General features: G+C 40.5%; 2 protein-coding genes across 2 annotated transcripts; one reads left to right on the forward strand and one right to left on the reverse strand.

Moving 5' to 3' along the window:
• The first annotated feature begins 599 nt into the window (after positions 1-599).
• Positions 600-9,917, forward strand: dbr1 (debranching RNA lariats 1). Its single transcript, XM_053497398.1, has 9 exons — positions 600-687; positions 938-1,226; positions 1,308-1,432; positions 3,663-3,743; positions 3,830-3,915; positions 5,243-5,467; positions 6,287-6,364; positions 8,231-8,376; positions 8,863-9,917. The coding sequence occupies exons 2-9, from the start codon at positions 1,030-1,032 to the stop codon at positions 9,650-9,652; spliced, it is 1,728 nt and encodes a 575-aa protein (XP_053353373.1). The 5' UTR covers positions 600-687; positions 938-1,029; the 3' UTR covers positions 9,653-9,917.
• A 2,462-nt stretch (positions 9,918-12,379) lies between these two features.
• On the reverse strand, positions 12,380-26,075 carry rab5b (RAB5B, member RAS oncogene family). Its single transcript, XM_053496904.1, has 6 exons — positions 25,975-26,075; positions 22,492-22,750; positions 19,392-19,543; positions 19,088-19,210; positions 17,507-17,600; positions 12,380-14,066 (listed from the first exon to the last, which is right to left on the reverse strand). The coding sequence occupies exons 2-6, from the start codon at positions 22,652-22,654 to the stop codon at positions 13,954-13,956; spliced, it is 645 nt and encodes a 214-aa protein (XP_053352879.1). The 5' UTR covers positions 22,655-22,750; positions 25,975-26,075; the 3' UTR covers positions 12,380-13,953.
• Between the last annotated feature and the right edge of the window lie 1,067 nt (positions 26,076-27,142).

The following is a 27,142-nucleotide window of genomic DNA, read 5'->3' on the forward strand; positions in this document are numbered from 1 at the left end:
TTTGGCTTTATCAGTTAACTAATAAAGCTCTAAGTGTTTATTAGTTAAACTAGTGGCCATTCTGGCATTGACTAGTTAACTAGTTAACGTTTCTTTTAACCTTTCTAGTTAACTAGTCTAAAATTCTAAAATGTAACCTAGTTTGGCCTTACCTTTGGCCTACTAGTCCACTATTTAAACATTTTGGCTGTTACTAGTTAACTAGTGCATTCTAGACGACAGAACAATAGTAGTAGTAGTATAGTAGTTGTTGTAATAGTATTATTAGTTGAAATACTGCTAACAGTAGTAATCTGTAGTCATATGTGTCGTTTGTGTGCCAGTTATTTACAGAATCGGATTGCCAGCTCGACGCAATGTATCTGTAGTAATAGTAGTAGTAATTGTATTATTAGCAGTAATTGTTATTTATGTTGGCATATCAATAAAATTGTCTTCTTTAAACTTTTTTAAGGTGACACTTTATAAACGCTTTCCCCCAGTACTCGTAGTAAGTTTACTAATTTATAAAAAAATTCCCGTGACGTGCATGAAGGAAAGTGCGGATTTGTTTCCAAAAAATGCATATACCCTAGGAAGCGAGCGAATCGGTTGCGCATGCGCACTGTGCACGGAGGGAGAGGGCACAGTTCTGCTCTAACGGCTGCTATGACAAAATTGCTCTGACGTCGCGTGCTACACACACAGGTATGTTTTTAGTTCAATACAGTCGTTTATTTTAAAGTGCAGTGTTGGTCGGGGTGTTGTGATGTTTAATAGTACACAGGTTGCACAGGTGTATTGGTTGTAAAGAGGGTAAACGTGTAGTGAGTGAGTGAGTGAGCGAGCGAGCGAGCTAGCTAGCATGCGTGCTGTGGCGGTGTGTTGTTAGCCGCAGTCCAGCTGTGTCTAATGAGTAGAGTAAAGCAACGCAATGTAGTGTTGATCTGTTCCACAGGGTGTAAAGGTGTAGAGATGGGATGCTAATGGCACTCACACCAAAGATTTAAAAGGATCTGCTGACAAACAAACAAACAAACCGAGGCAGAGATGAGAATAGCAGTGGAAGGCTGTTGCCATGGTGAGCTGGATAAGATCTACGAGACCATTGGCTACCTGGAGCGTAAGGAAGGCGTTAAGGTGGACGTGCTGCTGTGCTGTGGGGATTTCCAGGCTGTGAGGAATGAAGGAGACCTGAAGTGCATGGCAGTGCCACCCAAGTACAGGCACATGCAAACCTTTTACAAGTAAGCAACCTTACAAAAACCTTTCACTCTTTATTCCTGTCTTAATTCGTTTCTGACGCCTCGTGAATTCTCTTGGGGAAGGTACTACTCAGGGGAGAAGAAAGCGCCGGTCCTGACCATCTTCATCGGAGGCAATCATGAGGCTTCTAACTATCTGCAGGAGCTGCCGTATGGAGGCTGGGTAGCCCCGAATATATATTACATGGGTAAGATGCATGTTGGGTATAGTGTGTGTGTGTGTTTGCTGCTGTTGTTGCTTGTTGTTTGTGCTTCTAGATAATAAGTCACGGCACTGAATTTTAAGACAAGGCAAGTTTACTTGTATAGCACATTTCATACACAATAGTAATTCAAAGTGCTTTACATTAAAGAAAAGAAAATAATCATAAAAAGAATATTCACCTTTTTCGGCATTGTCTTTTCATACTCTGAACTGCTGGTGATTTTCTCCATGGTGATTTCTGTCTGCACGTCTTTTGGACCTTTTCCGGAGTAATATCATCAATAACATTCTTAACTTTTGAGTTGAAAGAATCAAGGAGAAGATCAACAGAGTCTGTAGAAATGCTTGGTGTTTAAGATATAGCCTTTATAAATAGTGCACTTGTATTCTCATTGATGCATCTCTTTCTGACAAAGACAGATCTAGGTTCAGTGATCAATATATCAAAGAAAATACAGAAGTGATCAGATCAGTGATCAGTGCTACGTCCTTAATAAGGATGGATGAGATGTTAGACCCTTACTGATGAGTAAATCTAAAGTGTGTCCACGATTATGTGCGGAATCCCTAGATATTCAAAAGACAAATACTGACCAAACGGCACTTGCTTGTATTGATAACCATCTTTAAATAGAGCAGCTTCACCTCTCCTAACTGTGCACATGCACCCTGAGATGAATAGTCACCCTGTCTAGGGTCTACCCCACCTCGTGCCCTAAGGATAAGTGGTGTAAAAGATTAATGAATTAATGAGGATCTACCTTAAACTTTGCACCAGCTGGAGCATTAAAAGAGTGAGTGAGGGTGAACATGCACAGGTTCTGAGATGTTTTATCAATACTGAGAAAGATGTGTGAAACCATTTACAGTAACATAAAAAAGATTTGAAAAAAAAACATTAATGCAAGAACATATTTAAATTAAGGGCAAAATTTACACTCGTGTAAAACACATAAACTGAACAGAAATTAATTTTGGTAAAAATAGGAATGTTCAGGTTAAACTCATAAAATAGAAATTAATTTTATTTATTACTAAGTAAAATAGACATATTAAAATCAGTACGTAGAGGGCAAATTCCCAGACTCCATCTTTGGGCGTACGAAACAGAGACAAACATGGAGAGAGATGTACATGCAGTAATGATTGTGTGATTCTTGCTTCTTCTTTTTTTTTTCTTTCCCATACCTGGGCAAATCCCCACAACCTGACCCAATCCCCACAACCTGCGAGCAAATTAGGATTTTGCTCACAGATATGTGCAAATTAAGAACACGCACCCGGGCACCGACCCGCAAAAATACTGCTGAGCACTGACAGCAGACAGCAGGGCAGTGAGGGAGAACTTTTTTTGTCTCCAACTTTCAGAAAGGGAAGGATCTAATAAATTGCAAAAAGTAACCATAAATTGGGTCAGAATATTTCAAGAACTATAAAATGGCAAAGCACATAGAATAAAACCCTCAAGCCAGTCATATCGGGTGGAACACTCAATGTGCTATTGTGGCAACGGTTTGAATCTTATCTGGCCCATTTTTGCTGATGGACAAATTTATCTGACTTCACCCTGTAGTGCACCTGTAGGAAAAATAAAAAGGATAACCAGCAAAATCATAAAAGGATTCTCACATCGGTTATGTAGGTGCAGTGTGAACAAAAGCTACTGATAACAATTAGGGGGCAAAAGTGAGCATTTATAATAAATCTGCCTATGTGTTGTGTGAGAGAAGGAGACAGAGAGTGATGAGAAAAAAGAAAGCTGAAAGTCTTTTTTTCTATATGTTTATTAATAATTAGACAGGCTCTGAATACACTTTGTCAGTCATTTTCCTGGCATTACAATGTTTTGCCTTGCATGCTCCCTAGACAACAACATATCATCAAGGCGATCTCATAGACGTCCAGCAGATTTAGGTCACCGGTGAGCGTGTCAGAGGGGCGCGAGGCAAGGACAAGAAAACTTTGAGAGGATGATATTTCAGTGTGATATCAGACCATATGATATAACTAGACCTCCACTCTTTAACACTGGTTTGCTCTCTTAGGATTTCTGAGTCACTTATACTCAGCTCTTTGTCTTTAATTAATTTTTTTTTAAATGCAGAAGGTGAAATACAGCATTCCACATACAAAGTCTTAAGTGTATCGAAAAGATGTCGGACATGAGCATAACACATTTGAAACTACACACTTTTGCTTGTTTGTCATGGCAGGATATGCTGGCGTCGTTCGCTACAGAGGCATACGCATCGGTGGACTTTCTGGAATTTTCAAAACGCACGATTACAGAAAAGGTAAAAGCAAATATTCAGGCGATCCAGACTTCACATGATTAACTCATGACTAAGGCGTTAACCCTTAAATCTTTCTCTGTTTCCAGGGCACTATGAGTTTCCTCCGTATGATCAGGAAACCCTGCGCAGCGTCTACCACATCAGGAACAGTGACGTCTTTAAGCTGAAACAGGTAACACACACCTGACTAACTGCCAACAAATCCTATAAACCCATCCTATACACACGGCTCCAGATGGCGAAAAAAAACTTACAAATGAGCCGAATATCCCTATTTTTTATTTATTTATTTTTATCAAAGTCTTTTTATTGGAAATATAAACAAGTTACATATACATACATTGTACACAATTTTTTTCTTTTCTTCTACCCACCCCCCCACCCCACAAACAAAAAAACAGCCAGTCAGCAGAAAAAGAGAAAAAATATAAATAAATTACACATTAAATAAAAGAATAGTAGAGAAAAAAAAGGCAGTATTGGAAAAAGTAACAAAAAAATCTTTTATGACAGATCCAATTTATTCGCATCTATATTTTCAAAGTGGCTCATAAATGGTTGCCAGACATAAAATTCCTGAGAGGATCCCTTTATAGAATAGCAAATCTTTTCTAGATAAATAAAATACAAGACCTCTTTAATCCAGTGAGCGCCCGCTGGTGGCAACGGCTTCTTCCACTTAAACAGGGTCATTCTTCTAGCAAGAAGGGAGCTAAAGGCGATCTATTATACTGGCCTGGGCATCATTCAGGCGAGCACCTCTTGAGTCAACACCAAAAAGTGCAATAAATGGAGATTGGTCTAATGGTATAGGGCATATTTTTGACAAAGTATTAAAAATAACCTCCAAATGTTCAGAACATATGCAGTAGCATAGCTGTTTATGCGACTATTTTTATTTATTTATTTATTTATTTATTTATTTTATCCAGACAGGTGTGCCAAATGTCAAAAAATCAGTAAATAAATGGCAAACATTCGTTTTTAATAATCGTTTGACAGGCTCTCCCTGCTCCTGTATTTGCCTGCCTGCTACAAGAGCACAGAACCACATGTTTAGGTCTTTTCTTTTCTTTTACATTCATTTAAAGCTGCTATGCGATAGAACCTAAACTTGGAGCCTTTACTCATTCGATTCTGGCGCACAATATGATGAGATTTTCTTTTTTTTTTCGCAGCGACTCCTTTAAGTTCCTGTTGTTTCGCCTCCAGAGAACACTGTGACATAACACTGACGTAGCCTCTAAAAAAGAATCTATTAATAAGCCACCAAACTTGCACCAGTGCCAACAAATATTCCAAGCACATGCAATAGAGAGTAGCCAGGGGAATTTTATACAAGTAGATACTACAGACACAAACTAGCTTTTGGCAGTTTACAAGAGACATCCTGGAGGAGAGACCAAAACATGTTAACATTAAACAAAACACAAACTGAAGTTAAATATGAAGCTCTTTTTTTATTTTTTTTCCTCTCCCCTCCATCTTTGCCATGATAGATCCGTATGCCCATCGATGTGTTCCTGACGCACGACTGGCCGCGGGGCATCTACCACTATGGGAGCACGGAGCAGCTGCTAAGGAAGAAAAAGTTCCTACGCGATGAGGTGGAGTCAGGGACGCTGGGTAGTCCAGCTGCCGCTGAGCTCCTCAATCACCTACAGCCCAGCTTCTGGTTCTCAGCACATCTGCATGTCAAATTCGCCGCCATGATGCAGCACGAGGTACCGATTCATGATTATAAGCAGCAGTTGTGAGGTTTTGGGTAATTGATCACAATATCAAAAAGCCTTTGAGCAAGACTTTTCACTGTACAGGTAGCAGTTACTGCAGATACGAACGGTCCGCGGATCGACTTCCGGTTCAATCACGGAAGTAGCTCACGTGTATTGTACAAAAATAGACATTCCAGTACACCAGATAACAAAATTTACATTTATATAGAATATTTTTTTGTGTAAGTGAATGTATACAATGTCTAAATTCCGGTATATTGTATGTGTCTCTGTGTGTGTGTGTGGGGGGGGGGGGTGAGACATGAGTCGGCCTCAACGGTTTTAATAAATCAGTCCGGGAGCATGATAGAAAATGTCTGTCCTGTAAGGCTATCCTAATGGTGAATAATCCTAATTTTGGAACATCCTCAACAAAACTGAGTTCACAGTCTAATACAGTGAAAAACAGCTTTAGGTCAAAATGCTGCCCGGTATTGATTACCCTTACAATTTAAAGGTGCAGAGACAACATTTAACAGAGAGATTCATTTCCCTAGGACTGATTACATTACGGTTTTTGGCCACATGATAGTGGCAGTGTGGGGGAAAAAGGACAGAAATTTAGTCAAGTGGATTGTTATCCTTTGCGTTGTATATTCATGTTATAGGCATACAAGACTCACTTTATCAGACTTAAGAACAAATCCGACTTATGGACGAGTTCCGTTCCGGGAGCAGGTTTGTAAGTCGGGGACTACCTATATACTATAATGTATATGCAACAAAAAAAAAATTCTTTCTTTCTTCTATGACTTTTTGTGTTCATAGGCCAAGAGTAATGCTGCTCCTAAGACCACCAAGTTCCTCTCTCTGGACAAATGTCTTCCTTACAGAGACTTCCTTCAGGTAACATGCTGAAGGTGTAACATGCTGACACTTGGTTTGTGTGTTCAATGTCAGGTTGAAGTAAATTATGTGCAGATAAGAAATGGTGAGCTCTTATACACTGTCTGGGTAAAAGATTTTGTGCACATGCTAAGATTTCATTCTGTCACCTTTAGCTTTAGAGCACATAATGGTGGACAGTTCATGTGTGACAATGATTCCTCATGCTCCCAGAACCACACTTTTACAGTTTGAGTCCTGGAATATTCCTGTTCCATCAGGGAAGAAAAGAACTGATGTGATAATGTGGTCATCCAGTACATTCAGGGCTTCAACTGATTTATTTTTGCCACTTAATGTTGCTTAAAAAAAGTCCAGACCTGATCAACTGAACTAACCCCAGATCATAACACTGCCCCCAGAGGCACTCATTAGACCACATGAAACTTTTTATTGCTTTAAAGTAAAATCTTTATGCTCCATCGTAATTAGAGTTTTTTTTTCCCTGATCATTCTCACTAAAAAGAACTCACTAAAAATGAAAATGCTTTTATTATTAAACATAAATCATCATTAAAAATAATAGTTTTAAACTTTAAGTGTTCATGCTTTTTTTTTTTTTTTTTTTTTTGACCACATCTCTTCCACTAAGATGACAGTTCAGTACAATCCTCCCAGGTTTTAATAATCTGTTCAGGGCTTCTTAACTCAGTTCTAACTATTTCAAATCTCTTTAGTTGTTTTCTTTGCTTGATGCACCACAAAAAATTTGACCCTTCTAAAATGATTTATAATAATGTATAGGGCTGCAACTAACGATTATTTTGATAATCGATTAGTTGGGCGATTATATTTTCGATTAATCGATTAATCGGATAAAACCTAACCGCTTCTTTCATTAGATATTTCGCTTATAACTATTTTAAAAAAACATAAATCAGGGTATTATTTATGTATAAAAATAAACTTTAAAAAATGCAAAAGCCACATATAGAGTTAATAATGTTTAATTTGGACATTTTAAACCTTAAATGAAATGTAGTATATAATATATACAGTATATATATATATATAGTTAAAAAATACACTGATATATTCAGTTGATAAGACAAACAGCTAAAATAATGTAATTTTGTATAATAAAATGATGTATGCATAAGTAAAACCACAGTAAATTACAAGTTAACTTTGTAGTGGACTATAAAAAAAACTGTATAAATGCAAAAAGCTAATAGTCACAAATGTACTATTATTTGCATTCGCTGAAAATCACAACAATCACTAAATGTAATATTCTACTGTTATTCACACCGTGTAAATTAAGCTGATCTAAAATAGCGCCATGTAACTAATCACTATTGCTCGTGAGGTGATTGCGCAATGTAATGCTCGCGAGTAGCGCGTGAACAGATCTAGCGCGACTGTCCCGAAGTTAGCAAACAGTTTAAACTAAAAGCACTTAAACTATACAACTTTTACACGATGGAGATACAGTTTTTACTGACTCTGCTGACGTTTCGCTATCCGTAACACCAACACGTTTTCTCTTTAAGTGTTCGTGCATGACATGCCATGTAAGCTCAGTCTTGCATAGCGTGCAGGTTACCGTCTTCTTAGAGGCGTTTAATGTAAATCACTCCCGGACCCTGGAGGACTCGGGGCGCGCGCTTTTTCCTGCCGGCGCTTCTGTAACCTCCATCGCGCGAGCGGCTGTGTGTATTTGTGCATCTTGGGGTCGCGCTTCTCAGTAACGTGCGCAGCCCAACTAATCGATAACGGCATTCGTTGACAACGAATTTCATTATCGATAATTATCGATTTTATCGATTAGTTGTTGCAGCCCTAATAATGTATAATAAATATATAATAAATGTCTTAACATTATAGGTAGTGGAGATACCGGACAGACCTGGCTCCTCTGAACAGCTGGAGTACGATCCAGAGTGGTTAGCCATCTTAAAGGCCACCAGCCGGCTTCAGAAACCCTCTCCAAACATTTGGCACCCACCTGAGAATAACGGACTTCACACACGGTAAAATATTATACAAGCAAGGTTTGCGCCACAGAGTGACCGATATGCTTTGCTGCTCTTAAAAGCTGAGGAATCTCATGAATATTGTTTATTTAACCAAAATGTTTCTTTCTAGGTTTATTGATGCAGGTTAATTTTTTTTTTTTGACTTTATATTTTGTATTAATTAGTTTTATGTATGTATTTTTTTGGGCTGCGGAACTAATAATTTAAGTTTCCATTATTTCTTATGGGAAAATTTTGAGTGTTTTGGAATACGAGCCCACTTCTGGAACGAATTATGCTCGTAATCCAAGGTTCCACTGTATAATGAACTTACAATAAATAAAACAAGAACCACCATAAATATAATCTTTTGTATAGCAAGTAAGACTACCAAATATCTGACAAAGCAGATCCCTAGACCGAAACAAATCCTGTTCTGATTCTGGTCTCGGTATAGGTCAAAGCCCGTCCTCACTTGTCCTCCTTGTGCTTTTCCTTTAGTTGGGACTACAGTGCATCAGAGGAGGCCATGATGGACATTGTGAGTGCTTTAAATGGTGAGCTGAGCATCCCTGAGAACTTCAGTCCAACAGTGCCCGCGTATGACCCCTCTCACCCTCAGCCCCACGCCCCGCCGGCCTACTGCACCAACCCTCAGACCACAGAGTTGTGCGCCACCCTCGGACTCGTCGACATCTACGCTCTGGCAGGCCAGGGCGCACAGAACTCTACGTCCTGGAGAGACGAAGGAGCAAATGACGAAGAGGAGGACGAGGACAACCGGAGCTCGGGTAGCGTGGACGAACCCAGCGAGTACCCTACCGAGACCTCTATACTCAGCAACTCCTACAATCCTGACGAGATCACCATTGAGGATGAGTGGGAGGAAGAGGAGGAGGAGGAAGAAGAGAAGAATGGAGGAGAGGTAAAGAAGCCTGGGACAGATGCAGTGGTTCCCGAAGCTCCAGCAGGAGCACAGGACAGCGATCGGGACAGCAGCCCGCAGCGAGAGGCCGCAGGCAGGCTCGTTTTACCGCCTCCTCGTACTGCATCAGAGATGGACGAGCCCCCAGATTCACCTCCTAGACGTCCTCCAACTTCGACATCGTTCTCAGGCTGTTGCTCCCAGACGAGTTCGGAGGAAGAGGGGGTCACACCACCGGCCAGAGTGCCCAAGCGCCCAAGTGGAGAAACCAAGGGCTTGTTTAACCCTACAGGCAGCACGCCCAGGATCAAACGCCGGAATCAGACCATCTACGCAGCAGCAGATGACGAGGAGGAGGAGAGTTAGAGAAAGAGAAGGGAAAATGTACAGACTGGTGCAGAAAGAGGTTTTTTTTTTTTTTCGTTTACTTAAGAGCTTTTTAGTGTGTTTTTTAACAAGTTTCTTTAAACGTGAATTATTATGATGATAATGGGTTATAGAAAACCAAGCTACCATAATTATGGGATATATTTTTTTGTTTCTATGCTCTCATTGTCATACACTTGTATGATGATATTATCAGTGTCACCATGACACATATTGTTCATGATAAACATTTTTTCATGACTAATTTGTGTCCTTCTTTATCAGTCACATGTAAGTCTTTAGTTTTTAGACGTCTTCCGCTGACCTTCAGCATTCAGGACATCATGTCAAGGTTGTATTATAAAATTCTATTAGAAGAAGCAACTCCACACATCTATTGTTTCAGGATGCTTTACTGTTGGCAGGTAGCGATCATCTTTTCTTTTCTGGGCAAGCTTCTAGCCCCCCTACCCCCCAAATTCCCCAAACAATCAGAAAGGGATTTATCAGAAAAAAAAAAGAGACTTTACTCCAGTCCTCAGCAGTCCAATCCATATACCTTTTGGAGAATATCAGTCGGCCCCTGAGGTATTTTTCTGGAAAGAAGTGGCTTTTTTTTTTTTGCTGCCCTTTTTGAAATGTACAGCATGAAGCTGAGCCCCATCATCCTGTGTCATGCCAACAGCAAAGCATTTTGAGACCATTCATGTGTGCTGTCGCTTCTCAGCCACTTTTGCCTAAGAACACAGCCATAAATAAAAATGGCACAAAAACATCCTCTGAGAGCATCTTCTCCCAACCATCCAAGAACAGTTGGGTGATGAACAGTGCTTTTTTTCAGCATATTGAAGCACTTTGCCATAAGGCAAAAGTGATAGTTAAGTGACTGAATACATTGAAATTTTGGGTCCATGGCCAGAAAACTCCAAAGACCTTAATCCTATTGAGGACTTGGCCATTCTCAAGAGACTGGTGGACAAACAAAAACACAAATTATTGCATTGATCATGCAAGAATGGTCAGGATGTGGGCCAGAAGTTGACTGACAGCATGCCAAGGTGAATTGTAGCGGTCTTGAAAAAGAAGGGTTCAATGCTGCAAATATTGACTCTCTGCATAAAATTGATGTACTCATCAATAAAAGCCTGTGACAATGGTGTAATAAAATGCTTGTAATTATACTTTAGTATACCGTAGTAAAATCTGATAAGATCTAAAAACACTGAAGCAGCATAGAAATTTGTGAAAATTAATATTTGTGTCATTCTCAAAACTTTCTGGCCACCATTGTATTTAGATAATCAAATCATTAATTAATCAGATTACAAATGGCACAATTACTTAATAAGGTGGCAGTGGTTAGCACTTCCAGGGTCCAGGTTTCGATCCCTGCCTCTGGTCTGTGTGCAGGGAGTTTGCATGTTCTCCATGCAGATTAGGTCAACTGGCATTCCCAAATTGCTCGTAGTGTGTGAATGTGTGTGTGTGCGCGCCCTGTGACCGATTGGCATAGGGTGACGGATAGGGTGTACCCGCCTCATACCCAAAGTTTCTTTGGAAAGGCTTCAGGACCCCCGTGAAAGTGGTGTGGGAGATGAATGAATGAACAATTACTCAACATCGTTTATTTAGCTGTCAGCTTTTAGATTTAGCTCGAGGTTGTTTTGCACATGCGGTAACTGATAATCAAATTAGTGAAGATGAATACATCAATGAAAAAAAAGGTATTTTAATGAACTTTTCTGATAAAAAAAAAAATTAGCTTAAAGAAGGAAGACTTAATTAACCAAGAGCTTAAATAAGGAAGAAGGTAAATATGGGAGTTAGGTTGAAATGCTAAGAAAATTCAGATTAAGTCTGTGGTGAAGGGGCATGGTCAGCTCAGCACAAAGTCACCTACATCTCGGAAGCGTGCACAGTCCGTGTGTTAACCAAGCTCGATGACATCATGAATAAATCGACTATTAAACTGGCTGCCAAATAACTCGACCATCGATTAACCACTGCACCCCTACTATTGTGCAAAAAAAAAAACTAATTCAAGCGAGTATCAGATTGCTCATCATTGTGGAAACATTTTGTTGGTAAGATTCAAATAACTTCCCAGAGGAAATTGCTTACAGTGGTCATAGGTCAGATCACCCGGATCAGGTGTAATCTGACAGGAAGGCCACAGTAACGTCGTCGAATGTAACAGTAGACTGAGTCATCATCATCATCACCAACTTGTGTGTCATACTGCGAGGTAATAATATATCTGCCAAAACAGGGAAACGGCAGCGAGACGACCACACATTCCATTCACAGGTAATGGCAGCACGCAGACATTGTATAAATATAAATCCAGTGGCTTTATTAGTTATGAATAATTTATAACACATATTATAGTAGTAAATATGTTATGGTAGTTTTAAAGTTACAAAATGTCAGTTAAAAACGTTTTATTATTATGATTTGTATTATATTTGTTATAAATGGTCTCTCCCAGTCTTCACCTGCAGTACTTTAACGGCCCACTAGATGGCCACAGCCCACATTTTGGTAAATGCTGCTTTAAGAGACAAATCACTAAATGCTATTAAGAGCTAGATGTGACTTTTTTAAACGCAGTTATACAAAACTAATACAAGTATCAGTTTAGAATCAAATGATTTTGTTATTGTAAATCATCGCCGCTGCCACTCGACCCACTTGGCTCTAATCAGACCAAGAAAAGACACTTTCTCATCGCAGAAAGCACAACTTTATTTGACTTTCCAGTTCACACAAGTGTTAACAGGAGATCAAATTCATCACACACGCACGCACGCACACACACAAACAAACAAACAAAACCGGATCTTAAGAGACATGACAAATGACTTTAATCCATGTAGATGCTTCATTCATCATTCCTTAAATGACAATAAAACTGGATTGGCAATCCATAAAATTACAGACTAAAACTAATCTTAAATAAACTTAATAGAATTACCTTTTTTTCTTGTACACAAAGAAAAAAGAACAACAAACAGCATTCATAAAACAAGACAATAAAAAGAACTCTTTTGAACACACAGTAATGTGTTGCAGGTTACTGATGCGCTTCAGGCCAGAGGGTCTCCTTTTTTTTTTTTCTTTCCTCGCTCTGTTCAAGCTCTAAACGCAGTCAGAAGAATGAATCACGCTGTACAGAACACTGTGTTAACTTCTTCGGCTAGGTTAAGAGCTTGAACAGGAACAGGGACTTGGCTTGAAACCCTCGGCCGTACATCTGCCAAACTCCAAGCATCTCGAGCAGGCCCCGAAACAAAGAACATGGAGAGGAGGCACTTTAGTTTTTTTTTTTTTTGTGTGTGTTGTTTTTTTCCCCCCAACTCAACCGCCATTTTCTTCTGTGCAGCGTCAGATTTAGTTTTGTTATCTGTGATAATAGAGATCGACTGTAGGTTTTGCTTCAAGACGAAAAGCAGCAGGAGGAGAAGAAGAAGAAGATAATGATGTGTTCAGTGAGAGCTCTGCATTCACAGAGCTCGGGGGGGTTTTCTTCGCATAGGATTGCTACCGATCATATTTATGTTACTAACACTAGTACGTTACAGACGATTGAATCGATAGTAGTAGTTTGAGCTATGGAGGGAATCGCCAAGCAGATATGAACAGATCAGCGGTGAGTACATAGTAAGAGATGTCTGCTATGTCCGCTATTTTTACAGCCGTAGAAGAAGGGGACATTTACATACATGCAGGAGAAAGCGTCCAGGGCTGCTGATGACCGATTTCCACCTAACTTAATTTGGTTGCTTTGCTGTTTTATGAAGAACGAGGGAAGATTAAGGTGCTGTGTTTCTTCTTAGTGCTGAGAAGCCATTAGAGGATCGTCCTACTTCCTTTTCTTCTTCTCCTCCTCTAAGCTCTGCCGTTGCAAATTGCTTGTGTAGGCAAAAAACAAACAAAAAAAAAAGCGCTGGCAAAATAAACAGGAACAGAACAGACATCCACTATTAAGTGCCATAAATCAAGTCATGTAGTCTACAGTACGAGTGTTCTCACCAATCCTGCACTTCACACCACACCTCTGTTTAGAAATTGCTTTCCAGGAACAGTCAGGGATACAAACTTCTCGTCTTATTTCTTTTTTTTATATCCCCCGTTTCGTCTTTTCCTTCATTCTATCTCTCTCACTCAGAGACTCACTCTATTTCTCTCTCTCTCTCTCTCTCCGTGTCAGTCTTGGAGGTGAAAGGGTGGAGGGTGGGGAACGAAGGGGGAAAAGGGTGTTCCAGGTCTCCCAAGGTGATGTAAATGGTGGAGAGAGGTGTTTAGTTCCCACAGCAGCTCCGGCTGGACTGGGCGTCTTGGTCCTGCAGGTTGACTCCCCTGTGTCGGGCGGCGTGCGTCGGGTTCTGGGTGTCTGTTTTCGGCATCTTCTTCGCTGCAAATCATTTTGTTTTATTTCCAATGTGTCAAAGAACTGAGCAAAAGCAAAGTCTTAAGGCTACATTCACATGCAAAAAGCGGCTTGTGTCCGATTTATTAAACAAGTCTGGTTTTTTTTTAGACTGTCCGTATCACGTTGCCTACGTGACCTGTATCTGACGAATCATTCTTCTAACCTGACCTGTGGGATGACGTAAGATGTTCGAGCATGATGAAAAAGACTAAATCCACCACTTTTTTCAGTTCATATCTTTAGTTTCATTCGGTTTCGCTTTTAAACCAGTGTTGCCAGTTTGTAACGACTTTTGATTCCCCATTGGGGACTTTGATGCAAAAACACGACTAGCAACAAACCTAGCGACTTTCTATTGGGAGTTTAGCTCCTTTCGTCATGAGTCATAAATGCTTGTAAAAACACAGTCCTATTCACAAAACGACCATCTCGGCTTCTTCTCTGCTTAGCAAGAGAGAGACAGGAACAGCGTTTGCAGCTGATCAGATTGTACGGCACACAACAGTTATGTTCGACTGAGCAGTGTGTTTGGATAAAAGGCAGTGGTGATAATAGATTGTAACCGCACTGGGATGTTTAACTATGTGCATTACCCAGGCGTTCTAACGATCGAACTGTCTGTCGCAGCATGGGTTAGAGTAGGTCTGAACAGTCCGCAGTACTAAGGAGAGAGCAGCTTCCTGCCGAAAGCCACATTCAAAACCAGTCACAGAAGCACTTTCACACATCTGATAACGTTGTCATTGTAAACAACGGTCTACTTCGTTATCGCTTCTGAATTGTCTCTGAACCATTTGTGTTTTTGTTGATGCCTTAAGCTTTTAAAACAAGGCTGAATTCCAAATTCCGCTCTAACCCCAGATCAAGGGCACTTCTTGCTGTAAGGAATAAGTGATTTTATGCCCTACATTGTGCACTAGCTTTACATTTATTGCCATTTGGGATTCGATCCCAAAGCCAGGAAGATGTAAGTTGTTTTAAACTTCGTACCGTTTGGCACCCTTTGGTAAAAAAAAATAATTTTAAGGGTCATTTTGTTAATTTAAAGATATGTTTTTGTAACAACAATCGTACAAATCGTAATCATCTGGTAAAAAAAAAAAAAGAAGAAGAAAAAAAGGTTTGTAGGACTGTTGTATCGCAACAAAAAAAAAGCAATATCATACTCAAGGTCAAGCTGCATTGCTGTATATCAGCACGGCTGCAAAGCCTACGACTGCAGTGCTGATATCCTGCACAACAGCGCTTAAGCGTGTGATATAGCTTAATTATATTTATTTTAGTCAATGAAATCTTTCTATGCACATTTTATATGAGAGGTTCAAGACAACATTGCTGTTGGATTTTTTTCAACTGCATTATAAAAAGGGTGCCAGGCCCCGCCCCCTGGCCTCAGCCCCTTATACACAGGCAGAAATGACCTGATCTCAGTCGCTGTGTGCACACTCCACCATCCCTGTCTGCTTTTTTGTTGCTATGCAAATACTGTGCGATGATGCAATCAATATGCAAACTAATGCGTGATATCATTTAACGACATCTGGTCTCTTTTCCAGCAGGCTTTACTCAGCTTAAAAAAAAGTTAATAAATAGCAACACTGTTTTAAACGTTTAGCATTCCTCTACCGCTGCAGTGGCCGCACTTGAACTTTTTTATTTCAAACAGGAAGCAGCTGCAACATGTGCTTCGTAATTAATTGTGATTCTGATTTTATTCTACAGCAACTTTATCCCAAATGTTTTTAAGGTGTAATGTTATTTGTTTAAGCACTGGATCACAATATGGCATGTGCATAACTGATTGATGTTTTGTTGCCTCTTTTTTTTCGCTAGTTAACATTCGGCTTCCAACGCAGTAAACGTGTCAATAAACGTGACTTGTAGTCTTAACATTTAATATTAAATGTTATTTAACATTAATATTGTTTTTAGGGCCCAAGCACTATAGGGTGCGCAGGACTCTCTTCTTTTCCTGAGGATTGTTTTATTCTCTACCGTTTTGGGCTTTTTGGGGTCTTAACATGCTCAAAAACTCATAAAAATTTGCAGACAGGTTGTAATCTGCTGCCATTAGGATGCCTGGGAGTCACAGGAGATTTTTCTGCATAGCTCATACACATTTCACGTAGGCAGACGAATCTCAGTACACATTTAGAGCTCATTGAGCCGAACAACTTTCGCATTTCTTAATTTTGGTCATTTGTAAAAACGCACCCGATGGATTTTGATATACTCCTTCTAGGGAATTTATACAATCGCCATCAAACTGGGCTGATGTGATCTAAAGACATTGAGGACACAAAATTGCAGAGGGATTTTTAATATCTCAAACGGATCAGCCGTGATCATTTTTCAGCGTAAATTTAAGAATTTAATAAATAACTCGCTGTGTGACATCACGTTCAGTGACATCACGTTCAGTGACATCATAGTGTGATGCTTATTTTTCAGCATCTGCGGCCTACTGAACACATGTACACATCACAGTTAACACTTACACACACGCGCACAAACACACACATTACAAATGTTAACACTCTCACACTCACATAGACGGACATATGTATGCATACACAAACACACTCACACTTCACAGATTTTAACACTCACACTCAAACCTCTGCCTCACACGCACGCAGAAAAACACACACACTAATAAGCCACATGTCTCACACACACACACACACACACACACACACCACATATCAAAACACACATCATAGATGTTAACACACAGACTCACACACCACACACACAAACATGCACAAACACATTTACTCGTCACGCACAGACGGACACATCCACACACACACACAAACTAACACACTCAACAAATGACATTAGCCCTGTATATATAGTGTGTGATGTGTGCAAGTTGTGCGGTGCAAGCGGGTGGCGATGGCTTTTTCGAGATCTTAACACACTGAAATAACAAACAGGTTGTGCGGTGCCCACAGGGTGGCGATGGCACAGGGTGCAGGGCACAGGGTGCTTGTGCATCGTTGCTTGCAACTATATTTTTTTCATAACTGCTAACTTGATTTTTTAAGTGTTTACATAACGGTATATAAATTTTAACCGGATTATATGGATATTATTTCTCCATACTTGGGGATGGGGAAAGGGGCGGCGAATTGTTCAGGTGTGCACTCTGCAGCATTACACCATTACCTCGCTATATCTTATTTCTTGTAAGTTGGACTGACGCAAGATTCCCATGAATTCTGATTTGACTGTTCAGACTCATACAAAGAAAAAACAAATTAGATCTAATTAAGGATCAGTTTAGTACTGTATGAGCAACAAAAAAATCTTGGCAGTGTGAACGTAGCCTAAAAGCAAAAACTGACTTTTTAAAATAAATAAATAAATAAAACATACTAATGAGATATATTGCGAATAAAAGGAATGTAAAGGCTCACCAATGGCCAGGAACAACTCGTTCACGTTCATAGCGGTCTTGGCCGAGGTCTCCATGAACAACAAGCCTGTGTCTTCAGCGTATGTGTGAGCCTCCTGTAACAGGAACGTGAAGTTTAAATAACATCCAGTCATATACCGAAATCTTCAAATATACACCGAACACACCAGGAGTTACACGATGTCTGTGTGTGTAAGATGGCTGCCTAAAGTCACGGCTGATCGATCGGGCCATGGATTTAAAAATAGTACAGCCGGAGTGGTCATACACACACACATATATATTATATATAAATAAAAACCTAATGACACAATATGCCTCTTGTATGAGATTATTTTTTACATGTAACAAAATGTGGTCTGGTCTAATCTCATCTCATCTGTAAAAAGCTGGAATGATCGAATCAACCGAAGGATCCTTACTTAACTAGAATGAGTACCAGAAAAAGGCTTTTAAATTTGCTTTAGTTTATACTAGATGTGCCCGCAACTTAATCCGCGTGGAATCTGCGGAACACTTTTTTACACGCTACCGTGAAGTGAGCAGAATGAAGCTGTGAGATCACAATTTGTGAGATCACAAGCGTCATCTGTTGAATTTTGAGACAAAGTAATGATTTTGCTAAGGTATTTTTTTATAATATATAGGCGTTTTGCATTAAAATTTCAAAGTAGCATATCTTCTCTATCCATAGGCCGACCGCGATGAGACAAATCCTATACGTTACCTCAAGCTCGACTAAATACACCAGTGAAAACTACAGTAAAAGACGTTTAGTAGTTTTTACGTGATGTGTGCACAAACAGACAGACAGATTTTTCCAGATTTTCTCCCTAATTTAGTTGTTTTAATTCCTCCCCGTCACTACTCCTCAAGGCTCCCACATTAAGGCTACCACTATCACGCAGTCGGGAGGGATGAAGACTATCACGTGTTTCCTCCGAATCAAGTGACGCCAGCCGACCGCATCTTTTCGAACTGCTCGCTTACACACCGTTGGGGAAGGAGTAACACACTCGGAGGCTCACAGACGCCCCTGATTGGCTGTAGAGCTGTGATTAATGTGGGAGCACAAAGTAACTCTCATCCCTCCCCTCTGAGAGAGCTCGGCCAATCAGGTCTCTCTAGCAGCATCACACTCACAATCTCCAGATGATAGGGCGAGATAAGGCTGCACCATTTCCAAAAATTATCTTGATGTGTTCTATTACTTATCATTACGTCCCCCAAAATATTTTTTCCATAAAGACCTTCAATGTACAAATACACCAACTTTACAATTTTATTACATGTAAAAATAAAAACATGAAATTAGTATAAGATACGAATTTCTCATGAATTTTAAGGATTTTTTTATTTTGAGAATTCTGTCATGCCACTTACACCTTTAAGTGACTTTATTTTTTTGGAAAGTCACACAAGCCACCATAACCTTTGGATTCCCGTAATTCTCCTGAACCTATGGCCTCCTGGTCTAATAAACCAACAGCCTTATCAGTTTTTAGTAGCAAATAAACATTTCGACCTTTCCGATGTGGCTTGCTAACCAAAGCCGTGTGAGCACATTGTTGTGGAACAGCACCTCATACTCCACCAGTCTCTTATCAGCAAGGTCGGACTTATTTCCTGCCAGCGCGATGACGATGTTGGGACTCGCCTGCCTCTGGAGTTCCTTCACCCAGGCCTTTGCTCGCTCGAATGTCTCCTGTAGGGGAAAAAAAAGAAAAATGCGGTGGAATATAGAAACAGATGAGGAGCAAATAAACTGTAAGGCAAAGATGCAGATCTTTATACAGTACATATAGCACTAGCTAAAAATTGTAAATACATACAGTATAATATTAACGAAAGCTTGACGAAGCCAGAAATACAGCTTTGCTACTCACCGGTTTTGTGATATCAAAAACGACAATGGCTGCTTGGGCTCCACGGTAGTACATGGGGGCCAGGCTGTGGTAGCGTTCCTGTCCGGCTGTGTCCCAAATCTCAAACTTGACTGTGGTGTCATCCAGGCAAACTGACTGAGCCAAGAAAGCCGCTAAAGGAAGGTCACAGAGAGGGGGGGTCACAATACTCCACTATTACTGATGCAATCGTGGACAAAATCCTGAAACCATTAAATATTTATATTTTGCTGCAAAACGCTGTAGAAATCATTGGCTTATTTTATTAGTTTAGCCTAGACCTAGTAATAGTGTAAATTAGATCCAGTCTCAGTCCATTTAATCTCACACTGGAGACTGTAAGATCCACAATTGGATGCGAGTTGGTTTGGTCTGGGCCGCTGATGAGACCTATTAAGTAAAGTTATGGAATTTAAATGGAGAATGCTCATCTTCTATGTACATAAGACCTAATGTGAGTGACGAACGCTTCATGTTCTACTAGGCCTAATTATGACACATTTCAAAGGCATAAAATAAACTCAAATTCCTCAAAGAGCAAACTGAGCCGCATTCTTTTTTAATTACTCAGTTTCAGAAGAAAGAAGTCCCAGCTGTGGAAAATAAACGTCTCCTCTGCAGCAGAGGTAAAATTGGGTCTTGCTTTCCTGGGAAGGTCTTCATGAGAGCCAGTTTCATCATGGTGCTTGGTGGGTTTTACAAATGCACTTGACAAATACTGTTCTTGCAAGAACTACTCCAGAACATCTGACCTTCATGACTTAAAATAACAACTGACTGCTGTTACATGTTTACCTAAAGCCATAGTTAGAATGCAGGAAATAAATCCAAGCTTGTGTCCAAACTTTTGACTGGTACTGTAGATTAAGAAAACACTAAGCTTTTCATATTGTAGTTGATTCTTCATGACACAGCATGAGAGCAAAACAGCAATTGGCCTCAATCCAGCAAATGGTCAGAGCCTTAAGTACCTTCTGGATGAGTGCACTTTGCTTACAGTAATGACAGCTCATATATAATGGAAATTCGAGTTAATGATGAAATTTCTTGTGAACGAAGGTGCTCGGCGCTCACTGCAGTCGTTCGCGTGAACATTTAGTAAGTGGAATATCTGAAAATTGAAAAGACGGAAAAAAATAAATAATTAATAAAAAAAAAAAAAAAAAAAAAAAAAAACACAACGAATAACTAGCTGGAGGGAACCGTGCACACAATATGTCACTAGCACCACTTGCTCATTGCAGGACCTGACAGTCCTGACCTCGCTCCAAGCCATTTCCACATATTAAAGTAGTTCCAGGAGGCCAAAGTTTCAGGTGTGAAGCAGGCAGTCCAATCATGGCTACGCCATACTGAGAAAACTTTCTACCTGGTATCTAAATGGTGTCCAAGCACTAGTGAAACACTGGGATAAATGCATTAGTGTAGCAGGGGATTATATTGAACAATAAAGTTGCCTTTTAGTCTCATAACCGTCTTCTGTTATTCTGCAGAATCGAAAGTCCTGGTTTGATTTGAACATCCCTCCTATATTCTAGTGAAGTGGTGTTTGAATTTATAGTCCTTTTTTTTTTTTTGGCTCACTGATGGATTAAACTATATAATATACTATCATCTGTTGATCACTATCTCAAGTCAGCTGTTTAAAGTCAATTAGCCATATTTTAACCCATTCTTTCCAGCAGAGGAATGAGAAAGTTCTTTATCAGAATGCAACATGGTTTTTATTTGCCTGCGCTTCAGGCTGTGTTGCACAGCGTCGCTTCTTTTGTATTGCACTAAGCTAATGTTGCACAACGTGTACTGGATTACTGCCGTTACTGGACTCTTGTCTACAGTTATTACAGCAATGTTACACTTCTACTGCTGCTATTTACATACTTATGCAATGTTTCAAATGTTTTTGCATTTAATGTAATGCATATACGTACACAGAGTCATAAACACAATTTCTGTTGTTGCGGCAACAAAAAATCTTGAGAGAGAAAAAAAACCTAACAATAACTGCCTGATGTTGTGCAAGTTCCCTTATGCAGCTGAAACAGCTCTGACCATGGACTACACACAAGACCTCTAAATAGAATTGGCATGGGAGTTCTGCAACGTGTCACTATTCTCTTCTGTGGGATCAGACCAGACAGCCTCCTTTTGCTCCCCGAGTGCATCAGTAAGCCTTCAGCCCTCATTATTATATCATCATTTCAGGTTCTAACAAGACCACCCTACATGTCCGAGTTTTTGAGATCCTCTGACCTCGTTGTCCAGCCCAAACAAAGTTGTCAAAGTTGTCCAAATGCTTAGATGTGCCCATTTCTTTCTTCTTCAAACACATAAATTTCAAGAACTAGCTCTTCACTTGCTGACTAATATATCTCAGAGCCCATTGTAATGGAATGATTCACATCATCTGTCGTTGTCATTTAAAGATCATTACTATAATTACTTCGTGATAGATTATTTATAGAATCAATACATTTCTGCCAGAAACATCTGTTTGATGTCTGTTTGTTGTCTGTACTGTAGATGGCTTTCCTGCACTTAAATACTAAATATGTACGTCAGTACCAGTCAAAAGTTTAGACACACTAAACTAGAATAATATTGTTTTTTTTTCTCTTTAAAACTAAGAGATAACACATATTGCATTAGATAATTAAGTAACAACAGTCAGTTTGCAAAACCCATCCAGAACAATGATGAAATTGGCTCTCGAAGATCATGCCAGAAAAGACAAGACCAAAAGTAACCTCTGCTGCAGAGGAGAAGTTCATTTAGAGTCACCAGCCTTAGAAATCACCAATTAACAAACAGCACCTCAGATTAGAGCTGTTATGAAGGCTTTACAGAGCATAAGTAGCAGCCACATCTCAATATCAACTGTTCAAAGGAGATTATTGTGTATTTTGGACGCCTTCAACATTGTTTTACAACATAGAATTTTTTTTAATCAGGAAAGACCATGGAGTAAGAAGGTGTCCAAACTTTTGTAACCCTGTACTGTACATTTCTTAACATTTCGCAGTAAAAGTGCTCGTGTCGGTTTTCCATCATCAGCCCAGTTGTACCTCTCTCAGCTTCTCACCTCCGATGGTGGTCTCCTGGAACTCATCAAACTGGCCCTTGACAAAGCGCAGTACCAGGCTGGACTTGCCCACGGCCATGTCCCCGAGTAGCACCAGCTTAAACTGGCAAATCTTGGTTTGGGGCAGGTTCCCGTTAGTCCTGGCATTCCCACGCGTAGTCATGGTGGAGGAGGAGATGCGGGGTAGGATGGGGTTCCTCGAGGCAGCCTCAATAAACACAGTGAACCAACCGCAGGAGTGCTCTCGCAGTCTATAATCCTAAAAAACAAAACAAAAAAAAAAAACGAAAGAGAAAAAGACTAAAGACGGTTAGTAATAAGGTTGAAAGACTTGTTACGGTATATACTTATTTTAATTTCACGTCTTATCATTTGGAAGTAAGCCATTCTGATGGACAAATAATCCTGATTAGGAGATGAACATGAACGTCTAACAAAAACGGCCTAGACGTTGACAAATGAAACTTGCCAGTTGCCAGCTATATTAAGATGCTTTGTGAGAAAGGAAAGGAAATCGCATCACCTAGTAACACACTATTTAAGACCGCACTGCTAAACATCCTGGTCACATCAGGGTTTTTTTTTTTCCCCTGCCAATCTTTATGCTTTTTTATTAGAAGCCAAAACATCTTAACTACTAAGTCAAGATACTCTACACACAGAAACCGAACAACATCCAGATTAATCTTATAACCTACTCGCTGAAGTTCTTGTTGTTTTTACGGAAAAGAGAGAAAGTTTGTAGAAATAGTTAAAAGGTTAAAGGTAAAAATAAGCCAGCTATATTAAGATTGAAGCCCAGGTTGAAGCCCACGTACAGGTCTGCCTGTCTTTCCGTACAGTAACACTCTCTGCCTAACTTATTAATACAAAGATATAAAATGTTGTAAGGTTGAGTAACTAACACCTTGTTCACACTAAGTTGTACTTCTTTTATTGTCAGAGAAATTACATGCCCTGTTCGGTATTCGGAGAGTGAATCACAGAAGAGAAATTGAAGAAGTAGATCAGATAAAGGTTAAGTTTTATCTTACAACGACTCCTGCATATTAAAATTCACTTATACCACTTCAGCGCTGTTATTACACCAGTGGAAATAATAACTAATCCCAGTAAAAAGGATATTCAGTTTACCTTTTCTAATTATCTTTTCCATTAGTGCAGGTGTTTGTTTACACTGGGCAAGCAGCTTATTAGTAACTTATGTTAAAGTAGATTATTAATTCCAGCAGAACTGTTCATAAAATAACTTTTACTTAACATTCTGATTTCACTTATGGTGCAGGTTGAACTTCAGTCAGATATCCAAGTAGTGCAAAAGTTCCATTTAAAATCTGTCTAATCAGTTTTGCGTGATCCTGTGATATAATCTGGCACATGATTGCTCATAACTTCAAGTTTCAAGTTTTATTGTCATCTGCACAGTAAGAAACATGTTCCACCCCTACAATAAAATTCTTCATTTGCTGTCCACCAATGAATGCCACTCAAAAGTAAGAATTAAAAGCAGGATATGAAAATCTGGAAAAATATGAAATATTTGAAAATATGAAATCTATCTATCTATATACAGTACACACTGTAAACAGTAACTGTAAATAACTTTGTACTCGACATTTTGACTTTATTTATGGCGCAGGTTAAACTTTGGGCAAATACCCATAATAAGTTCTGTGACAAAATCTTTCTGGACGGACATACACATAGAAAATTCTCCAAGACTGGTTTTGGATCCTTCAATGTATAAAACATAAAAATATCACTGAGAAAAAAAGTTATAACCAATGTACAAACAAACCTTTATTCTATTTATATATGTTTATATTACCCATCACTTATAGATCTTGTATATAAGTCAAAAAAGCTAAAAAATTAATACATGTATACATCAAGAAAAGAATAGTATGATGTATGTTACATTACTATAATTTTTCGGCTCGCCACGGCGAAATACCCGGTCCGCACTACAGCTTGGCACAGGTTTTGCGCTGGATGCCCTTCCTGACGCAACCCTCCTATTTTATCCGGGCTTGGGACCGGCACTGCATCCAGTGGCTGGGGTTTGGGCACTGGCTGGGAATTGAACTCAGGCCAGGAATCGAACCCGGGCCTTCTGCATGGCAGGTGAAACACCTACCACTGAGCCACCAGTGCCCTAAACACTATAATATTAATAATATTATCATATATATATATTTTTGCCTTACTCTATATAGATATTTTGTTATAACCTGTGATGATAAAACACTTCTGAATCACTTTTTAAATTGATTAAATTGCTTGATAAGTCATTTTCAGAAAGGGTTACATGGACTTGTAAGCATGGCAATGAATTAGGAATTGATCTCCAATAATAAGCTATAGAAATTGTTTGGCGACACCACAGATTACGCTGGAGGAGTCCTCCCTGTCCTGCAGAGTGGGAATCATCCCTGTCCTGCACAGCGGAAGTCCTCCCTGTCCCTGTCCTACAGAGCGGGATTCCTCGCTGTCCTGTATACCTGGAGACCTCCCTGTCCTACAGAGCGGGAGTCCTCCCTGTCCTACAGAGCGGGAGTCCTCCCTGTCCTACAGAGCGGGAGTCCTCCCTGTCCTACAGAGCGGGAGTCCTCCCTGTCCTACAGAGCGGGAGACCTCCCTGTCCTACAGAGCGGGAGACCTCCCTGTCCTACAGAGCGGGAGACCTCCCTGTCCTACAGAGCGGGAGACCTCCCTGTCCTACAGAGCGGGAGACCTCCCTCTCATGCACAGCGAGAGTCCTCCCTGTCCCTGTCCTACAGAGCGGGAGTCCTCCCTGTCCTACAGAGCGGGAGTCCTCCCTGTCCTACAGAGCGGGAGTCCTCCCTGTCCTACAGAGCGGGAGTCCTCCATGTCCTACAGAGCGGGAGTCCTCCCGGTCCTGTCGAGCTGGAGCCCTCCCTGTCCTGTAGTTGACATTTTCCCTGCTCACATGCTACTTGGTCTACTTAATCATCTAATTAACCAATCACAGGGTGTGTTCGAGTAAACAGCAGCATGTGTATAAGACTAAGTGCCTGTAATGACCAGTGGACATAGAGCTCCAGTGAGACATTCCACACAGACACAATGACCTGAACTCAGTGTGATCTCTCAGTGACACCACCACCACCACCACCACCATGTCCTGAACACATCCATGTGAGACACCAGAATCATCCAAGGACAGAAGACACAGATACTCGTTTTTAATGATTAAAGCTATCGATATGTCTACAGATCTAATACATGGGTTTGACCGATTCAGCACGCTTGTGTTAGTAAAGAGGTGTGTGTGTGTGTGTGTGTGTGTGTGTGTGACCAGGACACGCAGAGCGGAGCGGACCCCGACCGAGCACTTCGTCCCTCCGGCCACACAAACAAAGCGGCCCGCTGGCACAAACACCCGGGTATTTCCTCATAACCGCCTCGCTGTTCCCGACCGAACGTCTCGTTTTGAACAGACCCAGTCTCTCACATCGTTACCTGGCACAGTCGCGACGCGGTCCTGCGGTCCTCCTATGTCACAGGCGTTGAAGCAGGTTTCTTCGCGTTGTGTTGATCTATCATCTGCTCAGGCTGCCGGGACTTCCGGGAAACTCGCGCATGCGCGGACGAGCCTCTATAACGCACTAGCCCTGTTCCTCACTGTTCCTTATTTGCATTATGGGAATGGAAAGTAACTTGGATGACACTTGATACAGTATTACATAACTCCTCGTGTTACACGGGGTCATACTAAATATTTAAACAAATCACCCCGTGGACACGCATCTTGTCCCAGATTTAATTGATTAGCCCTAAGCATCAATTTAAACCTGTATTCGTCACATATACATTACTGCATATCCCAGTGTAGCCATGAGCAGATAGGGTTAAGGGCCATGAGCAGATAGGGTTAAGGGCCATGAGCAGATAGGGTTAATGTGTATTGCGGATCAGATAATCTTTTGTGGCAACCCCAGGCAGGGTGTATTAAATTGTATTTAATACAATTAAATAAGTAACTCTATGCTGCTTATTCCTCTATACAGGGTTGCAGGGTACACCCTGAACAAAGTCCCAATTAATCGCACTACAAGCAATTTGGGAATGCACGGTTTGACCGATCCAGCGTGCTTGAGTGGTGGAACTAGGACACACAAAGCGCCTCCTCCTCCCCCCGGCCACAAAAACAATGCAGCCTGCTGGCACAAACACCCAGATATTTCCTCATTAAAACTTCCTTCTTTCCGATTAACTCCTAATGACTTCGTTACCTGGAACAATTACGACGCCTTCCTGCTGTTCCTGCTGTCACACACACACACTACAAGCAATTAACCTAATCTGGATAGATTTGAACTTCTGGTGGAAACCAGCTTACCCGGATGAAAACCTCCAAGCACAGGGAGAACATGAAAACTCCACGTACACACACACTGAGGAGAAACGCAAACCCTCAACACTGGAGGTGCGACACGACAGTGCTAACCACTACGTCCACCTTGCCGGCTGTTTTTAGGTATGTTCCATTTAAAGAAAAACACTGAGCTGCAAATTTATTTTAAAAAGGAATAGACATAGCCACGGTGGCATAGTGCTTAACACTGTGGCATCACACATCCAGGGTTGAGGGTTTCAATCCTCCCTTGGGTCTGTGGACTCAAGTTTG

Source organism: Clarias gariepinus, chromosome 5 (genome assembly GCF_024256425.1).
Source record: "Clarias gariepinus isolate MV-2021 ecotype Netherlands chromosome 5, CGAR_prim_01v2, whole genome shotgun sequence".
NCBI classification, from domain to species: Eukaryota; Metazoa; Chordata; class Actinopteri; order Siluriformes; family Clariidae; genus Clarias; species Clarias gariepinus.

Excerpts from the sequence above, each read along its gene's own strand:
- dbr1 (XM_053497398.1), top strand. The coding sequence starts at position 1,030 with ATGAGAATAGCAGTGGAAGGCTGTTGCCATGGTGAGCTGGATAAGATC. Across the intron at positions 5,468-6,286 it reads CCGCCATGATGCAGCACGAG|GCCAAGAGTAATGCTGCTCC; the intron begins GTACCGATTCAT and ends TTGTGTTCATAG. Across the intron at positions 8,377-8,862 it reads AATAACGGACTTCACACACG|TTGGGACTACAGTGCATCAG; the intron begins GTAAAATATTAT and ends CTTTTCCTTTAG.
- rab5b (XM_053496904.1), bottom strand. The coding sequence starts at position 22,654 with ATGACTACGCGTGGGAATGCCAGGACTAACGGGAACCTGCCCCAAACC. Across the intron at positions 19,544-22,491 it reads CCAGGAGACCACCATCGGAG|CGGCTTTCTTGGCTCAGTCA; the intron begins GTGAGAAGCTGA and ends ACCTTCCTTTAG. Across the intron at positions 19,211-19,391 it reads TTTTTGATATCACAAAACCG|GAGACATTCGAGCGAGCAAA; the intron begins GTGAGTAGCAAA and ends TTTCCCCTACAG.